This window comes from Lolium perenne, chromosome 4 (genome assembly GCF_019359855.2).
Source record: "Lolium perenne isolate Kyuss_39 chromosome 4, Kyuss_2.0, whole genome shotgun sequence".
Classification (NCBI taxonomy): Eukaryota; Viridiplantae; Streptophyta; class Magnoliopsida; order Poales; family Poaceae; genus Lolium; species Lolium perenne.
Genome location: NC_067247.2, coordinates 398,041,650 through 398,052,288, shown reverse-complemented (window position 1 = coordinate 398,052,288; position 10,639 = coordinate 398,041,650). Strand labels below are relative to the sequence as shown.

Genomic DNA, 10,639 nt, shown 5'->3' with positions numbered 1-10,639 from the left:
AGAAAATGGTTTATACATCTCAAAAAAAATGGTTTATACAAAAATCAACCAACGAAATACAGGAGAAACAACTAGGCTAAGCATCAGTCGATCGCCTAGAAAGCTGTCAGCTAGCATGGTTGTAGAAATCATGGGCAAACGTCCATAGGCAGTTGCACCTAGTAACCATATGCACTCGAGGGGCCATTTTTTGATCCAATGTGTAGCCATATGGATAACCTACAAAAAAAATGGAAGTAGTAGCATTATTAAAAACCACATTATTTCAACATTTACAAATAGACCAACTCAAAGCGTACACTCCAATTTGTATCCTTGCTGTTAGTTTGTCTATCCCGGTTAACCTTTTTCCAAACATATTTTCAATATTAGTCGGAGGAGAGGGATACTAAAAGTACAGAAGACAATGCTTCAATCAATTTTAGCAAAAGAACATGATAGGAAGAGATGTTGTACTGATTCATCACAGAAATAACACTTCCCGCACCCCCTCCACTGTCTTCTAATCATGTCTTCTAATCAGACTATCCTTTGTAAGTATTACTTTTCTTAATTCTTATTGAGGAACCACATAAAAATATTTATCTTCAGCGGAATCTTTAATTTCCATAAGTATTTAGATGGGAAATGATCATGTGTGTTCATGAGATCCTCATACATTGACTTCACTGTAAATATACCGAAGTCGTTAGCCTCCATACAAACTTGTCTGGCTCATCACTTAACCGTATCGTCAACAATCTATCACATACATAAATGTACCCAAGCATTCCACTTGACCTCATCCAACACCCTTCGGAACCCAATGTTCCAAGGATTAGATGAGAGAACCGAATGCACTGAAACATTTTTCCGGCGATATTATATACGAACGGATATTGATTTGCCAGAGACCTTTCTCCCAACCAAACATCCTCCCAAAAATTTATTATGCGCCCTGAACCCACGTTAAAAAAAAGCTCTACTGAGGGATTCATCCTTCACTATCATAAGTCCATCAAATACAATAACAAACACTTGTTTGTAAATGATCCGGGAGAGAAAACTGGATTTTGTTGCCTTGTTGGGGACAGGAAGATCCATTTTTCCAGTCTTTTTTTTTTGAATCATGTTTCTACTGGTTTGGACTTTAGGTGGTTCTGCTTACCACCTTATGGGAGGTCTGGAGGAATTCTAGTGGGAATTAATTCGGCTACCCTTCTAGTTCGAAAGATTGAGACAGGAGACTATTGTGTCAAGCTTACCATAAAATCCCGAAGTGGTGGCTTCAAGTGTGTTCTCATACCCGTATATGGTTGATAACTGCAATAACACATATCAATTGTAGCTAGTTTCGAAATAAGAGTATCGAACCACGAGGAGCTACTAGTTAGGATCTTAATGCACTTTGCTACTACCTATTAAAGATTACTTGTAAGTTGCTTTCTAATCTCAAAATGTTTTAAGAGGATGGTTGTAATTGGTTAAAAATAAAGTAAATAAAGCAGTAAAAAGCGTTCTAGGAAATGAGTTGAAACTTAATAAGAAAAGTGTTCTCGGAGATTATTAGATCCACCTCTAGCATTAGGATTCATGTTAATCAAGACAAAGTATACTTTTAATCATATTGTGTGTGGGAGAGCTCCGTAATAAGATGCGCCCAGAAAGCCATCGGTCATCGCATCTGTAAATAATCACAGCAGCTAGTCTTCTGCAATCCCCATATTGACTATTGCTGTTAATAAGGGTTTTACCCCGTGGTCGATATGGGTCTAGTGAGTTCCTATTTACCCCCCTCATCCATCTGTTAAAGTACTGATACGGTAATGTCACTTCTCGTCATTCACTTACCACACTTGAAAGGGTAGTTCCCTCTCGAGACAACAAGGCAAATATTACATGGTGCACATGATGGGCATAGAGTGTATACGTTTAGGTTGAGCTCCAAGTGCAGAGTTTGTAGATGTGGAAGACGTGTTTTCCCCACGAGGGCGACTCGAGGGTAATATCGAACTCTCGGGGAACTGCGTGTTAAGGGTTTATCTTCTTATCCTTCTCTTATGAGACCTACAAAACAAAGCAAAATGTTTTGTGCCCTCAACCTCACCAAGTGGTTGTCAAGCACAAGGTGTGAGCAAAGATGTGAAAAGATAATATATGCAAACAAGAAATAAATATGCAATGATATGGATGGTAATGCAACGGTGCTAGAAAATAGTGTAGTGTGTGGAACTAGTGGGATAGATCTCTCTACTTGCACAACTCCAGAAAACAACTTGATATGCAAATGATGGTAAATAAATATGCAAGGATGGTGGAAACAATGATGGATGATAGTTTTGGGTTTATGTTGTGAATGCGAGAAATAAAAGTGTTTTTGTATTTTCGGATTTTAAAATGGCTGAAAATAAAAAAAAAGTGTGTATAAAGTGTTGGAAAGGTGTTTCTTATGATTAAAAATGGATTAGGGTTCATAGTTTCACAAGCGCACTCTCTCTTTTATAAAGTGGTAGACAATGGAACACTAGAATTGACATATATGATTGCAACATAAAGGTTTCATGATAAGTTACTAGTTATATGGGCATCATGTCCTAACCTAGAGATATTTTGTGTATTAATCTCTCTTATACTCCACCAAGATGTGAACTAAATCATAACACCCTAGTAATTAAGATAAATTCGAGTATATCATAAAGTTCTATGACATGAAGTTAAAATAAGAACATGCTAGATCTAATCATGGAGAAGTGTCAAGGTCATCCACATCCCGGTAGCATGGTATTCTCTATCTCTAGTGAGGTAACAAAGTAAGGTAAACACCCGAGTGGATCGTGGAATTTCTGTCACTTTCACCGCACTAGCCACCCCCCGTTACTCCATCTAATGCATACATTCCCCCTCACACGCCCTGATACGTCTCCGACGTATCGATAATTTCTTATGTTCCATGCCACATTATTGATGATATCTACATGTTTTATGCACACTTTATGTCATATTCGTGCATTTTCTGGAACTAACCTATTGACGAGATGCCGCAGTGCTAGTTCCTGTTTTCTGCTGTTTTTGGTTTCAGAAATCCTAGTAAGGAAATATTCTCGGAATTGGACGAAATCAACGCCCAGGGTCCTATTTTGCCCGGAAACATCCAGAACACCCGAGAGTCGCCAGAGGGGGGCCACAGGGGCCCCAGATGATAGGCCGGCGCGGCCCAGGCCCTGGCCGCGCCGCCTTATGGTGTCGTCGCCTCGTCGACCCCCCGACTCCGCCTCTCCGCCTATATAATCGTCCCTGACCTAAAAACCTGGGGACGTTCGACGAAACCCGCAAAAACCTTCCAGAGCCGCCGCCATCGCGAAGCCAAGATCTGGGGGACAGGAGTCTCTGTTCCGGCACGCTGCCGGAGCGGGGAAGTGCCCCCGGAAGGCTTCTCCATCATCACCACCGCCATCTTCATCAACGCTGCTGTCTCCCATGAGGAGGGAGTAGTTCTTCATCGAGGCTCGGGGCTGTACCGGTAGCTATGTGGTTAATCTCTCTCCTATGTACTTCAATACAATAATCTCATGAGCTGCCTTACATGATTGAGATTCATATGATGATGCTTGTAATCTAGATGTCATTGTGCTAGTCAAGTGGGTTTTACTTATGTGATCTCCGGAGACTCCTTGTCCCACGTGTGTAAAGGTGACAGTGTGTGCACCGTGTGGGTCTCTTAGCTATATTTCACAGAATACTTATTCACTGTTATGAATGGCATAGTGAAGTGCTTATTTATATCTCTTTATGATTGCAATGTGTTTTGTATCACAATTTATCTGCATGCTACTCTAGTGATGTTATTAAAGTAGTTTTATTCCTCCTGCACGGTGTAATGGTGATAGTGTGTGCATCCGTGTTAGTACTTGGCGTAGGCTATGATTATGATCTCTTGTAGATTATGAAGTTAACTATTGCTATGATGGTATTGATGTGATCTATTCCTCCTACATAGTGTGAAGGTGACAGTGTGCATGCTATGTTAGTACTTGGTTTAGTCGTGTTAATCTTTCATGCACTCTAAGGTTATTTAAATATGAACATTGAATTGTGGAGCTTGTTAACTCCGGCATTGAGGGTTCGTGTAATCCTACGCAATGTGTTCATCATCCAACAAGAGAGTGTAGAGTATGCATTTATCTATTCTGTTATGTGATCAATGTTGAGAGTGTCCACTAGTGAAAGTATGATCCCTAGGCCTTGTTCCTAAATACTGCTATCGCTGCTTGTTTACTGTTTTACTGCGTTACTACTGCTCCGTTGCTACTGCTTATTTACACCACCTGTATTTCACTATCTCTTCGCCGAACTAGTGCACCTATTAGGTGTGTTTGGGACACAAGAGACTTCTTGCTTTGTGGTTGCAGGGTTGCATAAGAGGGATATCTTTGACCTCTTCCTCCCTGAGTTCGATAAACCTTGGGTGATCCACTTAAGGGAAAACTTGTTGCTGTTCTACAAGCCTCTGCTCTTGGAGGCCCAACACTGTCTACACGAAAAGGAGGGGGCGTAGACATCAAGCTATTTGCTGGCGCCGTTGCCGGGGACGAATCAAGACACTCCATCAAGCCCGTCAACCGCCATCAAACCTCCCACGTCAACCATGCGCCAGTTGTGGACAGCACGCCCTCATACACAAGTTTGATCAGAACAAGTAAACAAGAACGGGGTACATAATATGCATCTACTTTCATAACTGAAACAAAACTATTGCAATCTCAAACATATATTAACTCATAAAAAGCTCCACCACAAAAGTATTACATAGATGACCGTAATCTTGTTCAGCAGCTCATACAGTGCTAATTAGTGAAGCTCAAAGAGAGGAGAGATACATAAGTTACTTCCACAAACCCATAGTCCAGGGGTGGACTACTCCCTCTTCATCGTGGTGACGATGGTGGAGTCGTTGGATGAGATGGAGACCGCCGACAGCGCCCCGCCGGAATTTCCCCCGCCAATCTGCAACTCCAGGTCTCAGTTTTCATTTTTCTGTGTTTTTGCGTCTCTCCCTTCCAAAAGGCATTAGGGGGGTATTTTATAGACGGTTTTAGGTCAAGACGGAGGCACGGAGATGAAAACGGACGACATCAGAGGCTAGAGGGCCAGGATGGGGCACCCCACGCGGCGTGGGCCTACCTGTTTTGGTCCTTGGACTTCCTTTTTTGCGCTTCCTTGGCTTGTACTCCTTCTTCCTTCCAAAAACTAATCCTCTTAAAATCTCAGGTGATTTGGACGTCGTTTGAGTCCCTAAAACATCAAAATATAGAAAAAAAGGGGTTTTCTAACAGTGCAGGGTTAATTTCAGAAAAATTGGGAAACTGTGAAATATCCCCAAAATCAATATAAAACAATGATATAACCCTTATATGATGCAAATATGATTGAAAATATAAGTAATACAATGGAAAGTTCATGTATGCATTTTACATGCATCAACATCCCCAAGGTTAGCCTATACTCGTCCTCGGGTATGAAGGTGATAAAAATAACATGAACTTTGCATCTTAATACAATAAATGAATGTTAAAGATGATTATTATTGCTACATAAAGTCAAATGATTCAATCTCAAAGGAGTAGCAATATACAATATAGTTTATGAAGTGATATCAAATATTCAATGTAAGGATGTTCAATGATAATTCATAAAGTGTGACATAGAAGAAAGTAATATGGACCAAATGAATGCATAATGAAAAGTAAAAGACATCCTATAATGGTCATAGTGTATTATTATAGAAATCTGAATATAAAAGGTCGACACTTTGGAAAGATAGATAAATAAGTAGAGGTAAAACATGAATAAGTTTCATCTAGCTTCCAAATACTTCAACTTAAGTTAATGTTTGCAATGTGGTATTCATTGGTGTGGAGCTCTCATTACCCCTATCATAGCATCTTGAATGGTTAAGTTCAAAGTGAAAGAAAATATGAGTAATGTGCTTGACAAACAGTACATGTTGAATGCCGCATGTCCCGTGAAAACAAATACCTCTCCAACTGGCTACTCAACTCGGGCCACAAAGCAAGTTCAAGTTAAAGTCATTGCAAGTAATAATAGCATCATCAAGAGCGTCAACTAGGGTACCTCTTATCCCAGGACATGGAACAAGCCCATATCAAAACGACAAGACAAACAAACACAATGAACAATCTCGGCATTCTTTTTATTTACCAAGGGTATAGCTTTTTATTGTAAAGTGCATCACTAAGGGTCCACTATTGTGTGTAAGTAAATTTCCACCATGCATCTTGCATGGCTTGGGTTAGCCGCCCAGGCGTCTCTCTAGCCATTTATACTCACTCCTCAAACTTACCAAGTTTTCACAATTATTTCACTCAATGTTAGGCATCCAAGTACATGATATCAACTAAATATAATTAAGAGCAATGTTGAAAGCTTGCCATGTGACAGAAAATATGAGCTAACTCCCAACTAACATTCTTTTCAGGCACACAACTTTATAATCTTAATCACAATGGTTCAAGTTTATTAAGTGCAAAGAAAAGTAAAGTGTGCATCAAGTTCGTGAGAGCTTTTTTAACCAACTATTCCCATAACAAATAATAACATAAGCATCTTAATTCGGAAGCATAGATAATACAATATAACATGATAAACATACTTGGAATAGCATAAAGCTAATAGGTAGATATGGTGGACTCACTGGAAAAACTTTGGTTCAAGGTGTTGGAAAACAAATTTTTACTTGTTGGAATTTTTGGGCTAGCAAGAGGGAGAAAGTTGACCGTCTAAATGTATGCATAAGTGTCCATAGAACTAATAAATCCATTCTACACAAAGTAAAGTAACATTTAGCATCAAAACATGAATAAGAAATAGCTCTTGATAAAATACTTCCAAATTGATATTCATTAAAAAGCACATGAATCATGCAACTATATGTATCTTTTTGAATCAACTCAAACATCCTATTCCTAATATTTTTTATAGCATTAAACTTAATTCAACCCAAACTTCCGTTAGCTCTCCCATCACATAAATGAAAAGTGGTGGTCTCAAAAAATAAAAACCAAACCGAAATAAACATAACAAAAAGACGCTCCAAGTTTATGCGATAAAGTGCATTGATCAAAAAACAGAAGTTAGATGTGTGCAAACCGAGAGTGTGTTGGTCCAGTGGGGTTGTCTTCACATCGCCAAGCTTATGATCTTCACCATCCTTGGATATCTCTTGGTGCATATCCTCTAATTCTTGTGAAAAAACTTCAAAACATCGTTTCTCCCATTTCTTTTCTGTGGGGTGATATTAGTAGGCACAGAACAATTGAATTGTGCTTGCTGTATAAAATCCTTAAACAAAAGCAAGTAACATGCCCAGAAAGTGTATAATGTTGTATTCCTTCTCATAAACTCAATTGGATTAAAAATATTCAACTTAAAAGTTCAAAGAGTGCATAAAACAAAATGAGACAGAATCTGTCTAGAAAATAGCAGCAAAACGATTTTTTTTACCCCACTTATATATGTCCTAAAATCACGAAAAAATTGACGCATACAAAGGATGAAAAGTCTCAACTACAGTTCAAATATCATCTCATTCGGAGTTACAGAATAGGAACTAAAAATCATACCGTGCACAGATTCATGCTGGAATAAAATCTCCGAATGCAAATAGCAACTTTTTCAAACCAAAACGGGTAATACTTGGTACTTTAACTAAAACTAATAACTAAGTCTCTTGTTAAAGCAATAGGACATAAAGAAAATCAAAAATAAAAACCACCATCGCAGTGCTTGACGGAGATCCTGGAAGGGCCACAGTCTTAGCAGGGATCACCTACGATCGAAGCTATCAGATCTGTCCGTATGTGCGAGTCAGTTCAGTCCGACCTAGAGGTGGAGTTTGAGATGCTTACCGGATGAATCGATGCAGAGGAAGAAGCCAACTCGTCGTGTCCAGACATTGCCGCAATAGCCGCCGTTGCTGCCGCCGACCTCATGGACCTTGTCGGTGACGAAGAGACGGCCATGTCGGTAGATCTCGAATGGTGAGTGAGCTCGAAATGTGGGAATGTGGGATTTCGATTTTGCGGCGAGTCGGCGGCCCCTAAAAACGGTGGAGAATTTCGCGGGCGGTGACCAAATTCGTCCCACCGCTTTTTTGCCATGCCGCCCGAGCTCGCCCCATCTCTCCTCAGTGGCTCTGCTGGAACGCCGCGTTCTCGCTTTTGGCCGCGATGAGGGTGGCATGCTGGAAACGGCCGATCCGACCGGTCCTCCCCGGGACTGGCCCACGGGTGATTTACGAACCGTGCGGGCCACAACGCGACGACCTTCCGGACAACCAAACGGCTCATTTTTCTTCCCAGATCGCGAGCCAAGTGACATACGACCTACCAAACGCGGCTATATTGTAGGTGCGCGTGAAATTCCTTTTCAAACTAGTAGTATTGTAGTTCACTTGGATGCTTTGGAGTAAATTCGTTTTCGAACCAGTACTGTATTTCGTTGGGATGCTTTGGAGCAGTAATATTTGGAAATAGGCAGCGATTCAGTAATGCGCAAGTCAAGTCAAGTGCAATCGAATCCGGTTTGTAACTCAAGTGAAGTCGAATCCATGGAGCCAGGCAAACTCGTCTCGTCTCGGATTCATATATGGTAGGTGGAGTAGTCTATAAGTATAAAGCTGATCGAGCTGCTCGATTTCCCAGCCACAGCGGAAACTTAAACCGACCAGGAACCCAAACTCGATCTCCAGCCAGATTGAATCGGGAGACAATGGAGGCCTTCAGGTTTGGCTTCTCCCCGGACATGCCGCCGGCGTTCAAGTTCGACCCGACCGACGACGACATCGTCGCCCACTACCTCCTCCCGCGCGCGCTCGGCATCCCGGACCCGCCCTTCGCCCACGCCGTCCTCGACGACAACCCGGCCAGCCTCCCGCCGCCGGACCTCCTGGCGCGGCACGGTCACGCCGACAGCCACCACGCCTTCTTCCTCGACGTGACCAAGAACGGGGGGCGCCGGGAGCGCGTCATCAAGGGCGGCGACGGCGGCATATGGCGCGGCCAGCAGGGCCAGTGCCATACCCTCACCCTGCTGAGTCCCGGCGGCCACGAGATGGACATCAAGTACAAGCGCTACGACCTTACCTACAAGAGATTCGACGACGACGACGAGCAGGAGGAGGAGGAGGTCAAGGGGAAGAAGAGGAAGAGGAAGAACGGCAATGGCAGCGCCCCGTCCGGCTGGGTCATGCACGAGTACACCATCACCTCGCCGCCGCTCCAGAACACCGTGCTGAGCCGCATACACCTCACCAAAGGCAAGATCAAGGAGAACCAGCTGCAAGCCACCGACATCGACCAGCACCACCAGGTCTTCCCGGCTCCACAGCAGCTCGTAGGGCCAAGCTACTACCAGGACGATTTCGCACACCAGGAGCAGCCACATCCAAGCTACTACGAGGATTTCCCTTACCAAGAGCAGGCAGTGCCGAGCCATCTCGACATGATTTGCGGCGGCAACCACGGAAGCCAAGCCGATGATGCATCCTTCTACGGCGAGGAGTTCCCATACCAGGAGCAGGGGGCAGGACCGAGCTACCAGCACTTCCCAATCCCCGACCAGCCAGGTCCAAGCTACTACCATCATCATGCCGACGGCGGCACTGGGTTCAGCGACGGCAGCAACGCCGATGATGCTTCCTTCTACGGCGAGGAGAACCCATACCAGCAGCATGCAGGACCCATCTACCAGGGCTTCCCAGCGCCCGAGCAGCCTGTTCCAAGCTACTACCTGATGGGCGGCGGCGGCGGCGAGGGATTCAGTGACGGCATCCAAGCCGATGATGCTTCCTTCTACGCCGACAATGGTGGTGTCACGGGGGACGGCTTTGTCAATCTGCTCTGCGCCGGGGACGGCTTGGCCGGCAACAGCAACTTCTGCGACGATGGCTTCCACTTCACTAGCGGCGGCGACATGGAGTTTAAACCCAGTGGCCATTGCGCAACGCAAGACACCTATCCGTCAAAGACAGATTCTTAAACTTTGACGAATGTATTATGTTGTTGTCATGTATGGTCATTCGATGAATTTTACTGGGTCCCGGGCAAACTCCGATTGTTTTCCGAGCTCTTAATAATAGAGATTATTATAAAGTATATTTTGACAATAATCAGTTGGCCAAAGTTCGAGCACACACACAAAAGATGAGGAGAACAAACAGTTTTCAAGAGAATTGAACACATTTATCTTTACACTATTGTTTTCTGAAGCTACAAGTAATGGACATGTCTATTAATTAATTCTTGGCCACTGTTTTTGTAAGAATTCTTTCCGCTGCTTCAGTACCACAATGAAGCCACCGGGTAGAAGCGAAAGATGAAGACCACGTCCGCTTGTTGTTAAGCGTTGTAATACAAAAAAAAAAGAAAACATGCTTGCAAAATGTGAAGCTAGTTTCACGTATTGGACCATCTTAAGCGTTGTAACGCAAACATGCTTGCATCTAATTTTGAGACGTCAATGTCCAGCATATTGCCCTTCCCTGACAAAATTCATGTGCCTAGCGGGCGCCTTCTTTTTGGTACCCACTCACCCAATGACATGAATAGTTCAGTTCAAATAAAAACGACATGAATTGATCAAA

General features: G+C 43.0%; 1 protein-coding gene across 1 annotated transcript; it reads left to right on the top strand.

Moving 5' to 3' along the window:
* Positions 1-8,717: 8,717 nt before the first annotated feature.
* LOC127349320 (uncharacterized) lies at positions 8,718-10,060 on the top strand. Its single transcript, XM_051375058.1, has one exon. It carries the CDS (start codon positions 8,767-8,769, stop codon positions 10,033-10,035), a length of 1,269 nt encoding a protein of 422 aa, XP_051231018.1. The 5' UTR covers positions 8,718-8,766; the 3' UTR covers positions 10,036-10,060.
* The last annotated feature ends 579 nt before the right edge of the window (positions 10,061-10,639 follow it).

Excerpts from the sequence above, each read along its gene's own strand:
- LOC127349320 (XM_051375058.1), top strand. The coding sequence starts at position 8,767 with ATGGAGGCCTTCAGGTTTGGCTTCTCCCCGGACATGCCGCCGGCGTTC.